The 24490-nt window shown below is 41.6% G+C and overlaps 1 protein-coding gene across 1 annotated transcript in view; it reads left to right on the forward strand.

Annotated features, from left to right (window-relative positions):
* Positions 1-24231, forward strand: part of Osbp (oxysterol binding protein) — a 33896-nt gene extending 9665 nt beyond the window's left edge. Inside the window, exons 4-14 of the mRNA XM_006996734.4 lie at positions 3592-3790; positions 4033-4135; positions 4420-4474; positions 4662-4793; positions 10365-10610; positions 10846-10966; positions 18505-18608; positions 19502-19597; positions 20640-20821; positions 21654-21874; positions 21958-24231. Of these exons, the coding sequence (XP_006996796.2) occupies positions 3592-3790; positions 4033-4135; positions 4420-4474; positions 4662-4793; positions 10365-10610; positions 10846-10966; positions 18505-18608; positions 19502-19597; positions 20640-20821; positions 21654-21874; positions 21958-22100 (1602 nt within the window). The 3' untranslated portion in view covers positions 22101-24231. The remainder of the gene's footprint in view (positions 1-3591; positions 3791-4032; positions 4136-4419; positions 4475-4661; positions 4794-10364; positions 10611-10845; positions 10967-18504; positions 18609-19501; positions 19598-20639; positions 20822-21653; positions 21875-21957) is intronic.
* Positions 24232-24490: the final 259 nt, after the last annotated feature.

Below are 24490 nucleotides of genomic sequence, written 5' to 3' on the forward strand. Positions count from 1 at the left end.
ATTAATATTTGACAGATTGAGACAAAAAACTCCATTATATATATTTACAATGTCCAGTCCAGTAACATCTGATAAACTCAGACAAAAAATTTCACTACTTATCCTATTTAAAACAAGTAGTTCCTTTTTAAAAGTAAATTCAAAAATTGACCTTTTTTTATCTTACCATATTCATATTTTCATAAAAGTTTCAATAATCTACCTTTTGTCATTTATATATCTTCTCCTTTTTCTTTTCAGTGTAAATTTAGTGATCTACCCATTTATCCTATTATTTATCTTTTTTCTCAGAGTAGATTTGATCTACTTCATATCTATATTCTTTTTTCTTTTTCTTTCTTTTTTTTTTAAAAACAAAACCTCTGAATCTAATCTCCTTGTTCAGCTTTTTTCCTGACCATTAACAATCAACAACTTGTAACCAACCATTGTAAACAATGACAATATCCATAACTCATTAAATGACCAAAAACTACCCACCCCACTTCTGGGGAATGTGGGCATCTTTTTCTTAAAATTACTTCCCACTTCCTAGGGGTGGAGACATCTTTAAGGAATCCTGAAAAGAAAATTTCTGGGTTAGTTGTCAAGGCCTGTATGTATACTCTTTAGTAAAAACTACTCCAAACATCACAGTCACCTAAGAATGATGGCTAATTGTTGTCAATGTCAGATGAACACTCAACTATTTGACAGTCTTCTTTTTTATTCTAATATGAATTTTTTTTCCTAAATAAGACACCCCTGCTTTATAAAACCAAAGCCTTGCCTTAGCCTTTTCTCTCTTGCAAATTGTTCATCTTTGTTCTTTGGGGAATTATTTATCCTCAAGTTCTAGATTATGTCAGGGAATGATCTCCTAGAAGATAGAACCAAAGTTTCAGGAGGAGGGGAATGTAGATTTGTGGTAGAATATTTGCCTAGCATGCTGCAGGCCTTGGATTCGATCCTCTGCACAACACACACTGAGTCATCCAACAGCTGGGTAGAAGTAAGCTGTTCTCTCCCCCTTTGCTTTCTTGTTCACTGCCTGTGTCCCTATTATTTAGTTGTTGCCTGACATGCACTTTTTATCCTGTGTTGTTATCTGCTTATCTTTCAGGTGATAATCACAGTATGCATATTAACAATAAGCCAGGTATGGTGACACATGCCTGTTAATCTCAGCACTCTGGAGGCTTAGGCAGGAGGAACAAGAGTTCAAAACCTGTCTGAGCAGCTATGTGCCGTGATAGAATAGACATAGGCAGCACATTGGAAGTGTTCAGCAAGTACTAGGAAGGCTAAAGAAGCTAATATGGCATCTAAATGTTAAGAGAGAATGAAAATCTTCCTATAAAGAAGGCAATATAGACTTGGACTCCAGCACTGTCTGCATAACCCAGGGAAACCTACCCATTCTGTGACCTCTATTTCATATCTGTAAATGCTTTGATACTAGTAGATCTTTCATGGTTTTGTTGAAAGACTTTAGGAAATAGATTTGAAATGCTCGGCAAAGTGCCTGGCGGTACGACTATCTCTTGATAAATTTTGAGACAGGATCTCTGTATAGCTCTAACTGTCCTGGAACTTATGATATAAACCAGGCTGGCCTCAAAATCACAGAAATCTGTTTGCCTCTGCCTCCCTAATGCTGAGATTAAAGGCAAGCACTGCCATGCCCAATGGTTCTTGCTAAATTTGTTATCAGTATTATTAAAAGAGAATAAAGGAGAATTGGTTGGGGTGGTGATGTGATATATGTGGACCTGTTCTCAGAGTCTGGGAACTGCTGGTGGCTGTTAGGGAAGTAGCTAGAGGTGAGGCTTGAGTGGAGGTCAGGGGCAGTGCAGATGCAGATGAGTGGGCTTGCTGGCAGCTGACTAGAAGAGGCGGAGGCCAGTTTTGAGGCAAGCAAGCTGGCTTAGGGCCTTACTAAATGTTTACTGTGAGCCCAGTGTGGTTCTAAGCACTGTATGTGAAGTGACAACTCAGAGGTGGTCTCTACTGTTAGTCTTTGTTACAGACAATGAATGTGAGGCGCAGAGGAGTTCTGTAACTAACTAGATGGCAGGAAAGCTGTGATTTAGGCCAACCAGCCCAACTCCAGATGTGTGCTCCACTGCTTCTGCCGTGGAGGGATGGAAAGAGATTACAGACTCCAGAATATTAAAGGAGAGTCACTAGGACTTGCTATTTGGATGTGAAGAAGGAAGCAAAACTGAAAGCGAGACGCCCCATAGGCTTGGACAGCTTGAAGGCCTTTGGAACCGCTTTGTGATGGAGAAATTCAAAGGAAGAAACAAGAGGCAGCAAGAGAATGTGGTGAATCAAGCGTGAGACCCACTGATTTTGAAGTTACTTTGAGCCATTGAAGAGGCACTTGGATATTCTGGTCTGAAACTCAGAGAGTCCAATTTGGAATCACTGATGTAGTAGCCATTGGTGGACCTGTAGGCAATTGTTGAAACCATGGAAGCAGACATTCTAATAGAACCCTTTAGTTTCTCTGTAACAGAGAATACACTTTCAAGCTTACATTGGTTCCTTCCTTCATTTATTTATTAAGCAAACTTTATGAGGCTCCTGCTTTGTGTTAGGAGCTGGAGACCTGTATATGAGTGAGCTGTAAAATGTGTTTTAAAGTTGCTTGTGATCCTTCTGGAGAGAGAGAAACTCAGTCATGATACTGCTGTGCGTGTGTTAGGTAGAAGTATGCTGAAACTGGTAAGGAGATAGAAGAAGCAACTGCTTGCTTTGGAGTGTGGGTGTCATAGAAGTACCATTTCTCTTACAGGTCCTCTCCTTTCTTAGAGAAAGGGGAGAGGGAAGAGCAGTGTAGGCAGAGTGAGTAGCATATACCTAAGTAGTCAGGGCTGGAAGAAAGTTGTGTGTTCAAAAAATGGTGCGTTCGGTGTGGTTGTGTTGTACAGTACAGAGGTAACAGCAGCAGAGAGGAGGATTGATTCAGGTGGATGGTGGCCATACTTAGAAGGGCTGTTTGTGTTGTAACCATAATTAGGATTTGATCCTAGCTATGAGTAAAGGGACTAAGATAATCAGATTGGGGGGCAGAGGGTTGTTGTTTGTTTTTCTCTACATCCCATCCTTCATTCACCAAGTAGTGTTCTAATTTTTAAGATCAGTTGGTTCCTAAATGACTAAAGTAAAAGCAAAGCCAAGTTACCCCATCTCTAGTCTGAGTGAGTGCGGATTCTGTTCTCGGTGTCTCAGTCCTCAGCTTTGGGTTATGTGAGTTTAGTTGGTTTATTGAAAGCAGTTGTCATGTACTTGATCTTTCAGCCAGTAGAGCTCGGTGCAGTTCACATGCCTGCCCTTTGTGTTGCTGCCACAAATGCCTTGTCTAGGTTTGTTGCTCACTTGGTATTTGCTTGGTCCTCGTGACCAGGAAAATAGGAGAACTATGACAACGGTGTTCACTCTTTCTCAAGTCTGACCTTGATTGCAGCACAGAGCTGGCTGTCCCTGATACTGTGAAATAGCAGGAAGTATTTAATTGTCATATGCGTTCTCATGTTCCCAGAATAAGGTTACTTTGTGGGGAGTCTGACTAGTTGAGGTGACATAACCAACACTTTCTCTGGACAGGCCTGCAGAGATTTCCTCATGTTAGCCCAGACTCATAGTAAAAAGTGGCAGAAGTCACTACAGTATGAAAGAGACCAGCGTATCCGACTGGAAGAGACTCTTGAGCAGCTGGCGAAGCAGCACAATCACCTGGAGAGAGCCTTCCGGGGAGCCACGGTGCTGCCGGCTAACACTCCGGGCAGTGCTGGTTCTGGTAAAGGTGAGAAACTTAGCTCTTACATAGCTGTTCGATGTGATCCAGGTGGTTTCCGCAGTTGACAGAAGAAATTCTCTACAGTTGGTGGCTCGTGTGAGATGCTTTTGGAGCTGTTGATTTCTTTTGGCTTTTCCACTGCTTTCTACCATTGTTACCATGTTTGTGATCAGTATTTAAAAGAACCCACTGTGCTAGGCATTGGTAAATGTAAGCACAGAAAACAAATGAGGCTTTTCTCCTTGTAGATCAGTGCTGTTCTGGCAAAGGGGACATGAGTGATGAAGATGACGAGAATGAATTTTTTGATGCACCAGAGATTATCACCATGCCTGAAAATTTGGGCCACAAGTAGGTTGTCTTTGACTGTTGAAGAAAATGAACATGTGTATTTATATCATGAGAATCCTTCCCATGAGAATCTGAGCTGGTGACAGTTGCTAAGATGTGGGCCCTTTGTGATAAGTAGATGGAAAACTGTTAGCACTTACACATTGAATTCTCCAGAGACCCCAAAAGCATACCCATTCTAAGTGTGTGCAGTATATTTGGATTGTGCTTCATAAAGAACTGATGAGGCCCAAACTTTAATTCTGGTCTTTGTTCTAATTCTCTTCTGTTTTTCATCCATGAAGACGTACTGGTAGCAATATCAGTGGAGCCAGCAGTGACATCAGCCTTGATGAACAGGTAACTCTTATTTGGAAGTTGTCAGAGTTGAGGGACTTTAGTTTTGATTCCCAAGGATTTGTCTGTGAAGTGCTAAGAGAAATAGAAACTCCTGTTGTTGTTTGTTGAGCATGGGGGAAGGGAAGGGTATAGATAGCAGATTTTTTGTTCTTTGTGGCTGATTGAATGGCTTTGTTTTTGCTTCTAGTACAAGCATCAGCTGGAGGAGACCAAGAAGGAAAAGAGAACCAGAATACCATATAAGCCAAACTACAGCCTCAACTTGTGGAGCATCATGAAGAACTGCATTGGAAAAGAGCTCTCTAAGATCCCAATGCCGGTGAGGTCCTCGAGTACCCAGACTGGTGTCCTCTCCACTGCAGGGGCACTCTGTCCTCACTGGAGCAGCTTTAAGCATGGTCTTTATTTCCTTGTTAGTCATCCCTTTAAGTCAGATTGTGTAGTTCTGGCTATGGATCTGGTATGTTTCCAGATCATCTAGAGTCAGTTGCTTATGTTTGGTAGAATTTATGAGCAATTCCTGTGGCAGGCAGGCAAGGTGTGAGGCATGCACAGATAACACAGCACTGATACCGTCTTCAAAAAGCACATAGTGGGACTGAGGGGATGGCTTAGTCAATAAAGGTACCACCATGTAAGCACAAGAACATAAGCCTGGTGACATCTGTGCCTGCCTTCCTATGTACATGCACTTATTCACTCACTACATACATACACAACTACCCCCTTCCAAATTAAAATAAAGGAATGTAGTAGCTGGGTGTGGTAATTCATACCTGTTAATACCAGCACTGGGAGGAATGACAGTTTGAGACTAGCCTAGGCTACATAGTTCCATGCCAACCTAGGTTAAAGAGTGAGACCATGTCTCACTCTTACACACATGCACACCAAAACAAAACACACATAGATTAAAAGAGATAGTCAAGGAAAGAGGTGGATGATATTTTTCCTCTTTTAGTGCTATGGGAAGTCCTATATACAAAGGAAACACAAAGTAGTTTATTCAACCTAGTAGGTAAGGACCATCTCCATGGTGAAGATGGATATTGGAGCTGGGCATGGTAGTGCACACCTATGATCCCAGCACTTGGGATGTAGAGGTAGGAAGATCAGGAGTTCGGATTCAACCTTGACTGTGGATCAAGTTTGAGGCCAGCCTGAGCTACTTGAGACCTTGTCTCAAAAATAAGCAAAGAGATGGGATTTGAGCTGACCTCCCTTTCTCTAATTGCATTTATCCTGTCTGTCCATGCTCTTGTCAAAGGGATCTTAAAACTGGAAGTGAGGTCATGTGAGTTCTCATCTTACTGTCCTTTAGTGGATCATTGCTGCCTTGACTATAATCCAGTTCCTTAGTGGGCTGTGTGCTTTCTCCTGATGGGCAGATCTCTGTCTTGAAGATTAGTGTCAGGATAGCCTTCAGGTGTTAAAGCATCTTTTTTCTTCCCTTAGGGCATTTACAGACACAATGCTCTTTATGCTTGAACTGTGTTTTTTTGCCCACCAACCCATGGCCCTTTGCTGTGACTACAACCCTTTTGTTGAGGGATTTTGTTGTAGTGTCTCTTTAATAAACCTCTAGCCTATCTATCAGGATGAGATATTGATCCCCTGTGCTCCAAGAAGCTCCATTGTTTGTGTCTGGCAGTGTTCTGTTTGCTTATTCATTCTACAAGTATTTACTGAGTAGTTCCAATTTGCCATATGCAATGCCAGTATGCCTCTTAGACAGATGTTCGGTTTATAGAAAGAAATCCCAAGTCACATTAATTTGAATCAAGGGTCAGCAAACTAAGGCCCTGGGGCCAAATCTGGCTGCCATCTAAACAGCCATAAGCCAAGAATGTGTTTTTATTTTTTTATTAAGTGGTTGGGGAAGAAAGGAATTAAATAATTCATGAGGTTAATGTCCACAAATAAAGCTTTGTGGGGACAGAGATTCTCATTCATTTATTTCTGTTTGTGGCTGCTGTCTTGCTGTAACAGCAGTGTTGAATGATGTGACAGAGACCACCTGGTCCTGAAGGCTTAAATATTTACTGTGTAGCTCTTTACAGAAAAAAAGAAAAAAAAATGGGCACCTGTCTTAAACAAATGTTGGCCTAACACATTCTTATTTTGAAATCCAGAAGTAGGTTGTTCAGAGCTGGTACCTGCAGTATCAAGACCAAGTTTCTTTCTGTTTTGTGGCTCTCTACATATGATTAGGTGGCTTAATTCATAGATCTGTAATGGCTCCTTTAACCAACAGAGGGATACTTTATAGTCAGCTAGAAGATGGAAAAGTAAGAGCAGGCTGTGACTTTTAAGGGCACTTCCTGGAAATCGCATAATCTATTAATCTCTTAAATCTCTGTGGCCACAACTTACTTACCTGACCATAGCTATCTAGAGAAAAGTCTAGAAATGAAGACTTAGGGTGTGGGAGCTGCATGTTCTGTTCATAGCCTGGTACTTGGAAGCAGAAATAAAATACCCTTCTCATTCTCTTGATACATAGGTACCTACCTCTTCATAGACTGTTTCTCAGAGATAGGAACTGTGGTGTTGTTATGTATGTCCTTGCTGCTCAGCATTACTGCCTGGCATGGACATTCAACAAATACTGAAGTAATTAATTAATTGAGCCTCAGAAAACAAATAGGTTTTTATACACATGTATAAGGTTTAGTTTTTAAAAGGAATGATTCCCACCAGTGAGAATGTAGCTCATTGATAAGATTGCTTGCCTAGGATGTTTAAGGCCCTACATTCCATCTCCAGTACCACAAAGTAATAATATTGATGATGATGATGGGATAGTAATAGTGGTAGCAATACCTGGGCAATGGTGGCACATACCTTTAATCCCAGCACTCAGGAGGCAGAGGCAGGCAGATCTCTGAGTTTGAGGCCAGCCTGGTCTACAAAGCAAGTTCCAGGCCAACCAGAGCTGTTATACAGAGAAACTCAGTCTCAAAAAATAAATAAATAAATAAATAAATAAATAAATAAATAAATAAATAAATAAATAAATAAATAAATAAATAAAATAGAAAGAAAAAAGTGATAGTAATTAATTAATTAAAATTAAATGAAGGTTGAACTACAGAGGAGAAAAGGATTTTAATGAGCATATGTTAGAGGAACCTCCAAATAATTGGTGTTTGGGAAACATAAATAGAGGAGGACCCACTTGTTCAAGCATTGAGCACCTTATAGGAATTAGTAGACAAGTGGGATGGAAAGGCAGGCCGTTACTGTCTCAGAAAGTAGATCCTACTTATAAACAGCTTCTGGGGTTAGATGACCCCTGTGTCTTCTTTCCTTATTGACATCGCCATTAGGAATGTGTAGTTGTGTACCTACCTCCAGACAAGTCACGCCATCTCTTCAGGCAGCACTCGATTACAGGGAAGCTGGTGTTGGCTGTGGTATTTTGGAACATCTGTTCCTGCTGGCATCTGCCTGGGCACTGCCAGTATAAAACACCAGTAGGAGATCAAGGCCCTCTCTCAGGCAGTCTTCTGGTAGTGGCTGTGTGACTCTAGTTTTCACTAGACAGTCCTCCCTGAGCTCCTCAAGGTGTTAAGCTTCTGCCATATCACCTGAGCCTCTGAGGTGCAGTGATGTCCCTATTTCTCTTTGTCCTCCGGACTCATGGCTGCCTGGTGTTGCTAATCTCTGGTTCTTTTGTGGTTTGCTAACTCTCATTGGCAGTGAATGATGTCCTTGCTTCCTTCCGCCTAAAATACTCAAACTCCTGTGTTTGTGTTTGGCCTCTGAGTGATAAAATGACCTTTATACAAAGCTTGGCACTTTCAGAGAAGCCAGGGTTCTTGGAACATTTATTAGAAGGTGGGTTATATGTAAATGAAAAGTGGTGACAGACTAGTGATGTCCGGACTCTGGTCCAGGTTCTGTTCTATGTCTGTTAGCACCAGTAGGACACAGTTTGTCATGATTTTTCTCTGAATGTGTGAAAATTTTTCTTCATTCTGCCTGAAGTGTTGCCACTAAGAGATTCTGCTGCAGTAAGGATTTAGTCCTTAACTGTTACCAGTTGGTCACTGTACCACTTTCAAGGATTTTCTGTAGTGTAGGCTTCTTTGGAGGCTGAGGCAAGAGTATCACAGGAGGGGATCAGAGGCAGAAAGGTAGAATAAGAAATAAAAGTGTTCTTTGTTCACTGAAACAGTGCTTAAGTAGTCTTCAAGAGAAAGAACATTGTTCCTCTTCCTTTGTCTGGACTAGAACTCATGCCTGTAATATCCACACTCATGTAGCTTTATTACTAAGTAAATGTTATAGGCTTGCTTGGGAACCCAACTTCCTTTTAGAGCAAAATTGATTCTCTTTCTAAGATTTATTTTATTTTTAATTACACATATGAGTGTGGATATGTGCATGTGAGTTCAAGTGGCTGGAGGACAGGGTCATCTGATTCCCTGGAGCAGGAGTTACAGGTGGTTGTGAGCTAACTGATATGGATGCTGCTAATAGAACTCAAGTCCTCTGGAGGAGCAGCAAGTGCTGTTAACCACTGAGCCATCTCTCTATCCCCTTCTCTCTCTCTCTTTAAATTATTTATGTTTTTGTGTGTGGGGTGCCAGGGAGGCACTCTGTCATATATTCTCTTCAGATGGTCTCTCACAAGTCTTGAAGCTTCCCGTTTCAGCTAGGCTGAATGGCCACTGAGCTCTTGGGAGGTGCCAGTCTCTACTTGTGCCCTTCCACCACTCCCCCAGTGCTGGGGTTACAAGCCCATGCAGCCATGCCTGGCTTTTTTTTTTTTTTTTTTTTTTTAATGCAGGTAGTAGGCATTCAAATTCAGGTCCTCATGCTTGCAGAGTAAGAGCTCCTACCCACTGAGCCCAGCCCCTAGAGCAAATTGTACTTATTTATTTGTTTGTTTCTTTATTTTGATACACGGGTCTCTATTATGTAGCTCTGGCTGTTCTGAAACTCATTATGTAGAACAGGCTGGCTTGGGACTCAGAGAGATCCACCTGCTTCTGCCTCTCTGAGTACTAGGTAAAGGCATGTGCCACCATGCCTGGCCTTAGAACAAATTTTAAATTATCAAAATTATTTAAAATTTCAAAGTCACCTTAGAAATTAACTTATTTTCTGAAGGGAGGCACAGTGTGAGCAGTATCTGCTGTTCACTTCTCCACCAAGTGGGAAGCATGGGCTCTGGCACACATAGCACTCAGATAATATTTGTGTAATGGATGGGTACACATTTCCCCTAGCAGAAATGCTTCCACACTCCCTGCATCCCTCTCCACATACCTGCATCGTCTAGTGATTGGGTGCTATAAGTTGGCTGTATAATTTGAAAAGTGAGAGCATGCCCTGCTTCCTCTCAGGCCCAGCAGCAGCAGTCCATATCTGGCAATACTGTCCAGCCTCAGAAGTCAGCTCCTGACCAAGACTCAGCAAGCAACTAGTCCAGGGCAGAAGCTGACTTTGGCAATGCAATCATTTCAGTAGTCTGTACTTATAATTTATCACCCCTTGGTTTCTCCCTACAAAATGTTCGCTATCTAACTCCTCTCTAGGTACACTTCTGAAATTTTTTATTCCTTTAGTAATTCATTCACTCATTTCCTGTCTGATGAGGTCTCCTATGGTCAGTCACTTCTGGCTGTTGCTGGGTCTGCAGTGCTGCAGAGAAGAGGCATGATTTCTGTCTCAGAGAGCTTATAGTTGCTGAAATGGCAGTAAGCAGTGATTCCTGTCACTCAACTGATATAGACGCTAACAAGGGAGAGTGGGTTATCTGAATCTAATCCGAGAGCTACAACTTCTTTTCTCTTGCTGTTGCTTTATCTCCTCAGCATCTTTCTCCAGCTCTCTCCTGTCAATGTCTGGAAAAGCTTTAGATCTGTTATCTTCCTTACAGGTAAACTTTAATGAGCCCTTGTCCATGCTTCAGCGCCTTACTGAAGATCTGGAATACCATGAGCTATTAGACAGAGCTGCAAAATGTGAGAACTCTCTAGAACAGCTCTGCTATGTTGCAGCCTTCACTGTTTCCTCCTATTCCACTACTGTCTTCCGAACCAGCAAGCCATTCAACCCTCTCCTTGGGGAGACCTTCGAACTGGACCGACTGGAGGAGAATGGGTATCGATCTCTCTGTGAGCAGGTAAAGAGCTCAGACCTAACACTTTTCCTTTCTAATGACTGGGTAGTTTTTGAAAAGCCAGTCTCAGTCAGCTCGGTCTGTTGTCTTTTTCATTAGGGTTCAACACACCAGGCCTGTTGTTCACCATTGTTGTAGATGTAAAAATATCAAGGGAGACTCTTGGGTGTTTATCACCAATTAATAGGCCTTTCTCTTCTCCAGTCTTCTCTCTTAATTCAAACCTGATTTCATCCAGGTGAGTCATCATCCCCCTGCTGCTGCGCACCATGCTGAATCCAAAAATGGCTGGACATTGCGTCAGGAAATCAAAATCACCAGCAAGTTTCGAGGCAAATACCTCTCCATTATGCCCCTCGGTAAGGCCGCCATGTTTGTTCCAGTGAAAGGTGTTCTGGCATGATGGAGGAGGCCACTGTTTCAGGCACCAACCTCAATCATTTAACTTCCCAACTATCAAATACCATTCTGCCATAAAATTCTTTGTCTCTTTGGTGTATTTACTGCTTTAGACTGTGGATTCTAGCATTCACAATTTTTTTTTTTTAAGATTTATTTATTTTGTATACAGCATGTATGACTGCCGGCCAGAAGAGGGCACCAGATCTTATTACAGATGGTTGTGAGCCACCATGTGGGTGCTGGGAATTGAACTCAGGACCTCTGGAAGAGCAGTCAGTGCTCTTAACCTCTGAGCCATCTCTCCAGCCCTCACAAATTCTTTTAATGGTATTTCCCCATTACTCTAGTTGCATCTGTACATAGAACATTTAGGATTATGAGATCAGGTTTCTTGGCTAGTCTCTCCTATGGTCTTCTCTCCTCTGCTTGATAGATTAGGTGTCATTTATGTAATGACTGAATCCTGGGTAAGATGAAACTTTATTTTATTGGATTACAAGCTATTTTTGTGTCAGGATCAAAAGATGAAGTCTGGGAGTAGGCATCCTGACCTATAGAGTTGGAAGCACAACAGAACTTGGCAGTGTGTGTGTGTGTGTGTGTGTGTGTGTGTGTGTGTGTGTATGTATGAAACTTCTAAGATTTATTTTTGCTGGGCATGGTGGCACATGCCTTTAATCCTAGCACGAGAGAGGCAGAGGCAGGTGTATCTCTGTAAGTTTGAGGCCAGCTTAGTCTACAAAGTGCGTTCTAGGACAGTCAGGGCTATTACACAGAGAAACCCTGTTAAGATTTATTTTTACTATTTTTAATGTGTGTGTGTGTGTGCCTGTGTATGTGTGTGTATGTGTGTTTGCATGTGAGGGTGTATATATGTGTTCAGTGCAGTTCCCACAGAAACCAAAGGTGTCAGATCCCCTGGAGCTGGTGTTACAGACAGTTGTGTGCCACCAGATATTTGTGCTGGCGGTCAACCTTGGGTCCTCTGGAAGAGCATTTAACCACAGAGCCATTTTTCCAGCCTCTGAAAATTGTATTTTTATAGTTTATAATCTCATCACATAACTTTATATTGTTTACTTATACATATATTTTATAAATTTTATAAGAAGAAAGTTACATACTATCTTTAATACATAGCTGGCTTTACTGATCTCTTTAGTTTCTTAATGTGGATTAAAGTTATTGACTAGTGTGTCCTTTCAGAGTTTCTTATAGAAGACCATTTCAATTTTGTTGACCTGGGAATGACTCTGATAGTTTTTTTTTTTTTTTTTTTTTTTTTTGGTTTTCCGAGACAGGGTTTCTCTTGTGTAGCTTTGCGCCTTTCCTGGATCTCACTTGGTAGCCCAGGCTGGCCTCGAACTCACAGAGATCCGCCTGCCTCTGCCTCCCGAGTGCTGGGATTAAAGGCGTGCGCCACCACCGCCCGGCGACTCTGATAGTTTTATTGGATGTAGAATTCTTCCTTTGATAGTCTTCTTCACATCTTGAATATATTATTCTACTGTCTCTTGGCCTCCTGTATGCTTTTTCCCCTCAAATTTTGTAATTTTATATATATATATATATGTATATGTATATGTATATGTATATACATATATATATTATATACACACACATATAAGTATTTCATACATGTCAAGTTTATAGTCCAGTGCTGTTTACTACATCCATAATGGCATATGAACACTATTAACCATCTGACTCCAAGATACTTCATCTTGTTCTGCTGAAACTCTCCACCCAGTAAATAGTAACTGCTCACTTGCTCCTTCCTCCAGAATCAGAAAACCACTGCTCTACTTTTTGTCTATAATTTTGACAGATCTGTGACTTAAAAGTAATTGTCTTCTTGTGACTGGTTTATTTCATCTCAAGGTCTTTTTCTTCTATGTTCAATGTTAGGGTTTCTATTTTTTAAGCTGACTACTCCTATTACATTGTAAATGCACACACACTGGAGTTTTCTTTTAATCTGTCCACTTGTTGATGGTTACAGGTTGCTTCTGTGTTTCAACTATTGCATATATATTCTTCTGTGAAGTTGAGTGTAAATATCTCTTAGAGTCCTTGAGTAGCACGAATCTTAAAAGGTCTTATTAATAAAAACAAACCCAGTGGCAGATATTGGGGGAAATTCTGAAAGATCAGAGAAACAGAACAAGCCACAGCTAACCTCACCAGGCCAACTTCTCGGCCGACCTTGTTTCCTTAAACTGGAAGCCTCTGAGTCCTCACCCAAATGGATCTCAGCTGAATTGCTGCTAAAAGCCTCAAAGCTTAAAAGCCTAAATAGTTCCTGTTCCTCACGCCTTATGTACCTTTCTGCTTCCTGCCATCACTTCCTGGAATTAAAGGTGTGTGTCCATGGACATTACACCAAGCTTCTCATTTTACTGATCAAATGTGGATAATACAATGTCCAGTTTGGGGTGAAGTTCTATTTTCCTAGTAGCCGGGAAGGTGGAACATATCACACGTGGGTGGGTATAGGTACATGTGTGGGGGTTGAATGTCAACCTCGGATGTCATTCCTCATGACCTGTCAACCTTGTTTCTAGTGTTTTTGAGACCGGGTCTCATTGGCCTGGAGGAAAGTGGGTTAGGCTGGTTGGCCAGTGAACCCTAGGAATTCACCTGTCTGCCTCCCAAGAGCAGGGATTACAGACTTACCCTGCTGTACCTAACCTTTCAAATAGACTCTGGGGATCTAATTCAAGGTCCCCATGCGTGTGTAGTGACACTTCACTGGCCGAGCCATCAGAAAGGGCTCTCTCAGGCATGTGTGGCCAGGTAGGAACGGCCCGCCTTCTTTGCCTCCTGAAGCTCCTCAGCACCTCTTGGCCTCAACCTTTACCAACATGTAACCAAATAGAAATTCTGCTGCCAGCATCCATCTCTGCTGTGTTGATGGGACATCAGAAGACAGTTGAAGCCAGGCATGGTGGCACACGCCTTTAATCTCAGCACTCGGGAGGCAGAGGTAGGCGGATCTCTGTGAGTTCAAGGCCAACCTGGCCTACAAAGCTAGCTCTAGGTCAGCCAGGACTGTTACACAGAGAAACCTTGTCTTGGGGGGAAAAAAAGAGAGGGAGAGAGAGAGAGAGAGAGGGAGGGAGGGAGGGAGGGAGAGAGAGAGAGAAAGGAAGGAAGAAAGAGAAAGAAAGAAAGAAAGAAAGAAAGAAAGAAAGAAAGAAAGAAAGAAAGAAAGAAAGAAAGAAAGAAAGAGAAAGAAAGAGACAGTTGATCAGAGGACACCCAGCCACACACATATCTGGGCCACTGGACTCCCATATCTCTTAAGTTTTCTAAGCTTTATCATTTTCTTGTTTGGGAATTTTTTTTTCTTAATTTACTCCCCATCTCACCTTCAGTTCTAAGTAATCTGCTAATAAATGAATTGAAAAACTTGAAAGGAAGGAAGGAGAGAGAGAGAGAGAGAGAGAGAGAGAGAGAGAGAGAGAGAGAGAGAGAGAGAGAGAGAGATGTGTATGTCATCATGCCTGGCTGTTTCCAGTGTAGCTTTGAACTCAGCGATCCCTCCAGTGATAGGATTAAAGGTGTGTGTGCCACCATTTTCTGGCCTCTGTGTCTGTCTAGTGGCTGTTCTGTTCTCTGACCCCAGATAAGTTTATTAGGGTGCACAATATATTGGGGAATGCAATATCACCACATCCTTGCTTCCTATTCTTTTGAGTATATACCAGTAGTGAAATTGCTAGATCACATGGTAATTCTCTTTTTAATGTTTTGAGAAATTCCACAGTTTTCCACAGTTTGACTCTACCATTTTATATCCTTCCAAACAGTGTGCCAAGGCTGTAGTTATCCCATGTCCTTGTTGTTCATTCATTCATTCATTCCTCAATAGTATCTACACTGATTGTTGTGAAATATATCTCATGTGCTTTTGGTTTAATAGTGGTGTGGAGTATATTTTCGTGTGCTTTTTTAATGATTTGTGTATTTACTTTAGAGCAGTCTATGTAAATCCTTTGCCAGTTGTTTTCAGGATTTTTGTTGTTTTGAGATTTTGTAGCTCTGGCTGTCTGGATCTCAAAATGTCAGCCAGACTGGCCTCAACCTTACTGAGATGCACTGCTTCTGGAGTGCAGAGTCAAAGGTGTGCACCACCATCCTGGGCCTTTTGACAATTTTTGTTACTTTGGTTTTTTGAGACAGTCTCACTATGTATTGGAATTGAACTCAGAGACCTGACTGCCCTCTGTCTTCTAGGTGCTGGGGTTAAAATTATGTGCCATCATACCTCGTCCCCTTTGCTAGATTTTAAATTGATTTTTTTTTTTTGAGTTTTAGGAGTTTTATATGTGGTCTGGATATCTTTCCCTTATCAATTTAAAAAAAAAGAATTTACAAGCCAGGCAGTGGTGGTACATGCCTTTAATCCCAGCACTTGGGAGGTAAAGGCAGTTGGATTTCTGAGTTCGAGGCCAACCTGGTCTACAGAGTGAGTCCCAGGTCTACACGAGAAGCCCTATATAAAAAATAAAAATAAAAATAAAATAAACAAACACAAAAATAGGATTTACAGATGCTTTCTTCTGTTCTGTGAGTTGCCTTTTTACTCCATTGTATTGCCCTTTGATGTACAAATTTTCTAATTTTCAAAAAGACCATTTTGTCCATTTTTTTGTTTTTATTGTTGTTTATGCTTTTGGTATCATTTCCTAAAAGTCATTACTGCTGGTGATGGTGGCGCATGCCTTTAGTACCAGCACTAGGGAGGCAGAGGCAGGAGGATATCTGAATATCAGGCCAGCTAGGTCTACAAAGCAAGTTCTAAAAGAGCAAGGGCTACACAGAGAAACCCTGTCTCGAAAAACCAAACAAGAAAAAAAGTCATTGCTAATGTCTTGAAACTTTTGCCTTCGATTCTTTTGAGTGCCCACTACCACCACCACCAAAAGTCTGGGTTTCTCTGTGTAGCCCTGGCAATCTTGGAACTCGTTCTGTAGATCAGGTTGGTCTTGAACTCAGAGATCACCTGCCTCTGCCTCTGGAGTGCTGGGATTAAAGGTGTGCACTACCACTGCCTGACTTCTTTTGAGTTTTATATAGTTTGAGTTGTGACATTTGGGATTAATGTTTGTGTATACTATTAGGAAAAGGTCCTTATTTAAAAAAATGAGACTGGAGAGACGACTCAACAGTTAAGAGCATTGGCTGCTTTTCCAGAGGATCCAGGTTCAACTCTCAGCATCCACATAGCATCTCATAGCTGTCTGTAACTCTAGTTCCAGGATACCCAACACCCTCATGAAGGCAAAACACCAATGCACATTTTTAAAAAAAGGAACACAAAAAAAAAAAAAAAAAAAAAGGTTCAGCTTCATTTTGCATGTAAATAAAAGACTGTTCTTTTCCTATTTAGTGATTTTGGCACCCTTGTCAGAAATCATTTGAGAGTATATATGTAAGGTCTTATTTCTGGGCTTTTTGATCTGTCCCATAACTTGTTGTCTTTATGCTAGTACTACAATGTTTTGGTTAGTGTTGTTTTGTCATAAGCCTGAAATCTGAAAGTATGAATCTTACAGCTTTGTTTATTTTCAAAATGAATTCCCTTATAATTTAATGTGAATTCTTTTTTCTCTAGAAACTATCTTTTCACTTTGTGTGTGTGTGTGTGTGTGTGTGTGTGTGTGTGTGTGTTTGTGTATGCCTATAGTGTTCAGATGCCTCTGAAGCAGAAGAAGGCATTGGGTCCCCTGGAGCTGGAGATACAGGCAATTGTTAGAACCTGACATGAGTGCTGGGGATAGAACTCAGGTCTTTTGCAAGAACAGCAAGTGCTCTCAACTACACACACACACACACACACACACACACACACACACACACACACACACACACACATTTGAGTTCTCAGATACCTCTGCTCCTACTGTGGATTTTAATTTTGTATGCATTTGGGAAGCTATACCTACTGAGTACCTGTTACGTTACAAACACCTTAATGAGCAAATAAGCAAATATTGACTGCTGACTAGGATGTGGTTTCCCAAATCTATAGATGATAAAACTGGCCAAAGGAAGTTAAAATATTCATTATAAATACAATCCTGATACTATTAAACTACCCACAGTATTTACAAACTCTATATGTTAAGGGCACAGTCCCCAACAAGATTTTCCTTGCTTCTTATATAAGCCACAAATTTTGGGGTGCTAAGTTTCCCATACTTTGAATCAACAAGCTATAAATTCAAGGGATACCCAAGTTCCCTGGGGTTTGAAAATTGAAAAAAAAAAAAAGTCTAGATTTTTTTTTTTTTATCTTATTTTATGTATGTGTGCCGTGTGTACCTGGTGCCCTCAGAGGTCAGGAGAAAATGTCAGACAGATCCTCTAGAATTAGAGTTATGGATGGTTGTAAGTCACTGTGGCTTTTGGGAACCAAACTGGGTCCTTTGCAAGGGCAAAAAGTGCCCTTAACCACTGAACCATCTCTCCAGCTTCATTAGTTTTGAAAACTTACTGGAATGACTTGTGGAACTCAGGAAAGTGGTGTATATACAGTGTTGTCATTCAGTGTACAAATCAAGGCTAGTTGAATGAAGAGATTTTGAAGCAGAAGCAAGGAGGGTTCTGCATATAGCACTTCCATGACCACCCCCAAAGGAATCAGGACATTTTATTCTTCAATTTTGGACTCCAGAGGTTTTATTGAGGTTTCATTATGTGAGCTTAATTAATTGAATCCTATCAGATTTAATTCAATATCTGTCTTCCCCTCTTGAAGGTTAGTAGGTATGATGATAATAGGTGATTCAAAGCCCAAACTCAGCAACCACACGGTTGATTTTTCTAGCTTGTCTTGCTCTCATCCTGAATTATTTCATTAACATTAACTGTCAGTGACCCTCTGAGTTACCCCAGCATCATAAAGTATTAAACCCACCTAAGATAATTTCTCTTGAGAAGTTACAGCAGTCAAAAGAGTCTCTTCAGTAACCGTAGCAACTCCAGACAAATTATTATGAAACATAGGATTGCACATCTAGTGAGTGAAAGGCCAGGACTGAGCCCAGTTCCAGGTTTGAAGCTTTCCTCTCTGTATTCTCTACTCTTGGTGTTAAGACCCATAAATAAGTAGTTTGCTAAGGTCACCCAGCTGATTACTAATCTTGACTGCCAATGCATGTTCCTTTCACAATGCAGTGGGTTTTTTGTTTTTTTCATGATGGGGCACATTTGTCTTGTTTCTGTAAATTTTGAAATTGGTATTATAAAATACAGCTCCCTAGCTAAGATGTATCAGTTGTCGTTATCTGATATCACCTAATCATATTTTATTCCTGTGCTTAAAATAAATAAAAGTAAACCAATACAACAGTTAAGAAAGTTATGCTTTTATTTTTCCACTTGCTGTTTTCTTTTTAAAGCAAGAAATGTTAAAAGGAAATCAGTTTTATTTCTAGTGTGCATGATGCTGTTTTTCTGATACTTGGCTATACACTTTTGCTTCTAGGTACCATCCATTGCATTTTCCATGCAACTGGGCACCATTACACTTGGAAAAAAGTGACCACAACGGTACACAACATTATTGTGGGCAAGTTGTGGATAGATCAGGTAAGCGAAAGTATACAAAGTGCCTTTGAACTTCAGAGCACCTCTTCAGGTAATCTTTGTTGTATTTAGGACCCAGTAACTGGTCCCAGACTGTTTTTACTAGATCTCTTAAGGATTTTCTCTCAGGCAGTAGTCCTACCTCCATAAAATGCTATCTATAAATTATTATTTATGAATGACCAAATTATAAGTTCCATCAATGACTACTAAGACTCTGCTGGGCAATATAAAGGGATATAAGACATAGTCATATAGCCCCAGCTCTTAATGCTTTTGTTATTCTGAAATGTTTATTGCCAAGCAGTGTCCTAGGTACTAGTGTTAGAAAGTCAGAAAAGGCCCTCCAAGGATTATTGTGTCATTGAAGAAATAGGACGTGTAGGTTGGAAAGTATGAAATTGCCTAGTACAGGAGATATGCTAAGAGACTATCTAGTTAAGTGTTAACTTTGGGGTAAGACTGGTTTAACTATGGCCAGAAAAGAGGTAATACTGTCTTCTAAAGAAGGGTTTCATGGTACATGTAGAATTAAGCTGAATCTTTGAAAGATAGAAAGGAGAGAAAAATAAAACAAATGAAGTCTATAGGAAGATCTGTAGAACTTTGAAACGGTAATTTGTGTTAAGCAAAGGAATTCTAGAAGGCTCCTAGGGAGGGACTTGTTCAGAAGGGTAGACTATTACATGTGTACTGAAGGTCAAGTTATGTCACCAACATGTGACGCACATTAAAAAAAAGTTTGACCTTAATTCCAACCTGAAATACCATGATTACAGAAGGGTTCCACAGTGCCCAGGTCTGGCTGGGGCTTGTTCTTTAAACAAGGGAGCACTCACATGTAAAATTTATGTGAGTCTTCATAAAACTAACTCATGATTCTTTTCACTTTATAGTCTGGTGAGATTGACATCGTAAATCACAAGACAGGAGACAAGTGTAATCTTAAATTTGTTCCTTATAGCTACTTCTCTCGGGATATAGCAAGAAAGGTAAGAGAGGTTGAAATGTAAATATTTCTCATTTAATGTATATCCCTTAGAAGGGCTGGTGTGTGTGCATGTATAGAGAGGTAGGTAGGTAGAAAGACGTGTATCCTAAATATGGAGGTCGGAAAAGTAGGCATTAAAAAAGATGTAAAGAAGAAAACCAGGAAAGGGACCAAATGTACTGCTGAACCACTTTCTTCTCCTGAACAATGATGATGGAATGAAAGACAAGTTCAGGGGCTGGAGAGGGGTGCTAGTGCTTAAGAGCACTTATTGTTTTTCTAGAGGACCTGAGTTCAATTCCCAGCACCCATATCAAGTCGTTCACAAATGCTTGCAAACAGCTCCAGGGGATCTGACACCTTTGGATCTCCAAATGCACCTGTATACGTATGGCTTACACACACACACACACACACACACACACACACAAGCAAACATAGACAGCACCGTCATAGAGTGTGGGATCATGGAGGACAGGAGAAAGGTGCAGACAGTAGAACCACTGTGACATTCAGAGGAGAGATGTCTGTTACTACCACGGGGGATCAGGCCACAGGTCCAGGTTTTCATGTGGGAATGAAGACTAGCTAGGATGGCAGCACACACCTTTAACCCCAGCACTTGGGAGGCAGAGGCAGGCGGATCTCTAACTTGGAGGCAGCCTGGTCTCCAGAGTGAGTTTCAGGACAGCCAGGGTTACACAAAGAAACTGTTTGGAAAATTGGGGGGAAAAAAATGAAGACTAGTTGGGAATTCAAATGTGTTTGTGGATCTGTGTAATTTCTAGAGCAGTTTTAAGTGTCAGTCAGGTACTTTTCTTTCTTACATTTTTGCATCAGAAATTCCTGTTCAATAAGAAGCTTTGCTCATAAAGCTATCAATTCATGGCTTTGTTTTAAGTAGTATTTAAAAATCAGTAAAAACTTGGCTAACTCCATAATGTTTAACTGGATTTAGCCAGGACTTAACCTAGGACTTTTTCTAGGTTAGACCACCCCACAGTGGTTGCTCTGCTCCAAGGCTGTGCTCTCCAACCTTATAGGTGACAGGGGAAGTGACAGACCCATCAGGAAAAGTTCACTTTGCCCTCCTGGGGACATGGGATGAGAAAATGGATTGTTTCAAAGTTCAACCAGCCTCTGGGGAAAATGGGGGTGATGCTCGGCAGAGAGGCCATGAAGCAGAAGAAAGTAGGGTCATGCTGTGGAAGAGGAATCCTTTACCGTGAGTATCACATGCAAGCCTCCTGGGGGCTTTGCCCTTACCTCTGGGGCAGTATGAAGGTGTCCTGCCTGCTTTCTTCGTGGTTATCTGTGGGACTGTCCAGGGAGAGGAAAACCTGTGTGGAGGTTACCAGAGATTGTACCCGTGATTGGAGTTGAAGCATGCTTTGTTCCAAGACACTACCTCACCAAACACTGAATCATGACTCAAGAGACTCTCTTTGTAATAAGTGTTCTGTTTTTAAGACAGGGTCTCATGTAGTCCAGGCTGGTCTCACTGTACAGCTCAGGCTCTCTTTGAAGTCTTGATCTGATCCTTCTACTTGTACCTCCCAAGCTGGGTTACAGGCATTCACCACCATATCCTGCATACTCACTGCAATTCAAAGCAGAACTTTTCAAAAGCAGACGGAAAGAGGAAGGTGCTTTCCACCTGCTAACAGTTTCCCCACAGACCCCTGAGATGACGTACAGAACTCTGAGACAAGTGCAGGCCCTTTGTCTCCTGTCACTGTCTTATATGTTATGTCTGCAGAAATAGCCAGGTCACCCCAGAAAGGGGTCTAAATCTAAAGGAAGCAGTTTTGAAGATTCCATTCTTCCTGACAAGTGTAGATAATTCTGAGTGGAGATGCTGCAATAACTATTGGATGAAGTGGTACTGGGGAAGGGGGAGTGATACAGTTTGGCTCTCTTATTTGGGATTGCCTGACAAGGCTTTAGAGTTTTTCCACTTGTGGGACACTTCGATGTAGGGCAGTGTTCCAAACTGTTGCTCCTTGGCTTGGATTGAGGCTGTAGAGCTGCCTTTCCTTTGTCTTATTTGTTCCTAGGAAGAATGCAGAAAACATGTACTACTTCTCAGAGCTCGCCCTCACTCTCAATGCCTGGGAAGGTGGCACTGCACCCACAGACAGCCGGCTTCGGCCTGACCAGAGACTCATGGAAAATGGGCGCTGGGATGAAGCAAATGCTGAGAAGCAGCGCCTAGAGGAGAAACAGAGACTTTCCAGGAAAAAGAGAGAAGCAGAAGCTATGAAAGCCACGGAAGATGGTAACAAACCTGTCCACCGTTCTCATTTCTCGGTGCATGGCGGGTGCCAGCTCTAATCTTGCTTTTCATTGCTTCCCTTTTAGGCACACCATATGACCCCTATAAGGCACTGTGGTTTGAGCGGAAGAAGGACCCTGTCACCAAGGAGCTAACCCATGTTTATAGGGGTGAATATTGGGAATGTAAGGAAAAGCAGGACTGGGGCTCTTGCCCAGACATTTTCTGAAGTGGTTGTAACTCAAAAGGAAGAGGGTCGATCGGAGAAGACGGCAGAGGATGTGCGAGAAGGCTGGCAGTTGGGACTTTTACCAAGTGCTTTCCTCAAATTTGTCTGTCTTAACCAATCACTTTTTCCAAATCAATCACCAGAAGCAGACACCCGTGGTGGTGATTGGCTGGTTGCCTTAGCTGATTGACGCTGAAATCGACGTAGTAGATACCCATGTTTGTAAGGGATCGGTTTAGTGGCTGAAAGTTAGTGTTATTCTACATCTGCAAAGGCAAGTAAGTGTTCGTGGTCTTCTCCCTCTGCCCCCATATAAGATGATGTCATTCACCCTCCCCTTGTAGTGTCCTGCTCAGCCAAGACCTGCATAAGATTGTGATTCATGAGCATTTTGGTGCTGTTCAGAGCAAGAACTGATCTTAAAGTTCCTTTAAAAAGAAACACATAAGACTTAACCAGCAGAGGCATCATGCACAAGTCTCATGTTAGGAAATGTGTTCATGCGTGGAGTTGGTTTAATAAGGCGTCGTATGTAGATAACTAAGGTTTTGGAGCATCTACAGGAGAGATTGTTCTCTAGGGCTGGAATATTGAGTTACATTCTTGGAGATTTTTTTCTTCACTTGCATACAACACCCCTCTGCTGTTTTCTGTCTACTTTGACAGCAACCAGAGGCCTCTTTGGCAGTTGATAAGAGGGCCACACTATCTTTATAAAGGGGTTTTATGGTCTTCCTCAGGTGGAGAACCTCTGAGAACACAGGCAGGGTGGAAGAAGACTACTAGCCACTTGTACCTTCCCAGTCCCTCCTCATCCCGTCTTCATTGCCTTTCTGGCTTCTCTGCTGGCACAGTACTAATTTGGGTGTGTGCCACAGTCTGGAGCAAAACATTGCCTGACCCATTCTGTACACTTCAGAATCTGAGAGAAGTTTCTCTGCAACAAACGTTTTCATCATCTTGAAAGTCCCATGGAATGGAGCCACCTCTGGAATAATGTGTTAAATCATCTGTATATTATATATATATATATATGTAGAGAAAAATCTAATTTTTTTTGTTTGTTTTCCTCTTTCCCATGAAGAATCTTGTGGGTTTTTTTTTTATATCACCTGTTTCCCTGGGACTCTCGGACGCATGTTAATATGGGTTGATGCTCCTCTGCTTTCCATCTTTGAGGGGCATTGTAACCCTAAGCAGGGTCACGTGTAGCAGTTACTGGACAGGGACAAGGAGGAGGGTTTGTCACAGTGACTCACTGCTGCCTCAGCTCTGCTTTCCTGATCACCTGGCTCTTGGAAAGAAGTCCTAGTCTTTTTCCCGCCTCAGTTTCCTTCCTCAGGAGTACGGGTAGAAAGTCAGGAGGGTGGTTTCTGGCTTCCTTCTGTTCTAGCCAGCTCAGGCTAAATCCCAAAAGAGTTTGCTTCCAAGGATGTGAGCTAAGAGCCCTCATGCTCTGTGGGAACTGCTCCTGCTGGGCCCTGGCTTCCTTCTTTCATTTTTCTCTGTATTAATTTTAGTTTCCTGTTCCGAAACATAACCCTTGTGCAACCCACCCTTGGTTGAGGGTCATAAATTGAGGTGCCTTCCTTATGTACTTTTTGTTAGTGTTTTTGTTTTTGTTCCTTAACTATTGAGCCTCAGCCAGTGTGGGTCCTTGGGGAAAAATACCATTCCAGAGGAAGCTACCCCTCCAGGGAAATTGGATCTTACTGGGTAAATTAGTACTTTTAGTCATCCTCCCAACCCCCCACCGGCTCTCCCTCCCCAGATCAAACACATCAAAGATTGATCACTGGGGAATTTCCTCTTAAGAAGGCTTTCCCCAGCACAAGGGTTACTCCAGGGACACCCATAAAATGGGCACCATCTCTGGAAACTGGGATAGAATGGAAATTTCCCAAGGAACCTCGTTGCTTCAGCCCCTCGCCCCATATATCTGCACTACATTTCTAGCTTGATTCCCAGATCCCTGCTAACGGAAGAAGCCTAGAAGTCCTGAAGATGGAATAAAGTCACATGAAAGTAAAACAAGACTATATATATTTTCAGTTTTTTTGCCTTATTGCTTTTTTTCAAAAAAAAAAACAAAAAACAAAACCTACTAAATTAAATAATTTTTAAAAAGCTATATTGTCTGATTTGCTTCTACCCCTACTAGGCAGGAAATAGTGGGAATTTTATTGTATGTGTATCAATGTTTTGCCTACGTGTATGTATGTGTGCTGTGTGCATGCCTGTTGGCCACAGAGACCAGAATGTGTGGATAGATTGTGAACCACCATGTAGAGTCTGGGAACCAAACTGAGGGCTTCTTGCAAGAACAGTAAGTGCTTAAAAACAGCTGAGCCATCTCTCAAGCTCCTTGATTTCAGTTCTTCAACATCAGT

This window comes from Peromyscus maniculatus, chromosome 1, assembly GCF_049852395.1.
Source record: "Peromyscus maniculatus bairdii isolate BWxNUB_F1_BW_parent chromosome 1, HU_Pman_BW_mat_3.1, whole genome shotgun sequence".
In the NCBI taxonomy this organism is placed as follows: domain Eukaryota; kingdom Metazoa; phylum Chordata; class Mammalia; order Rodentia; family Cricetidae; genus Peromyscus; species Peromyscus maniculatus.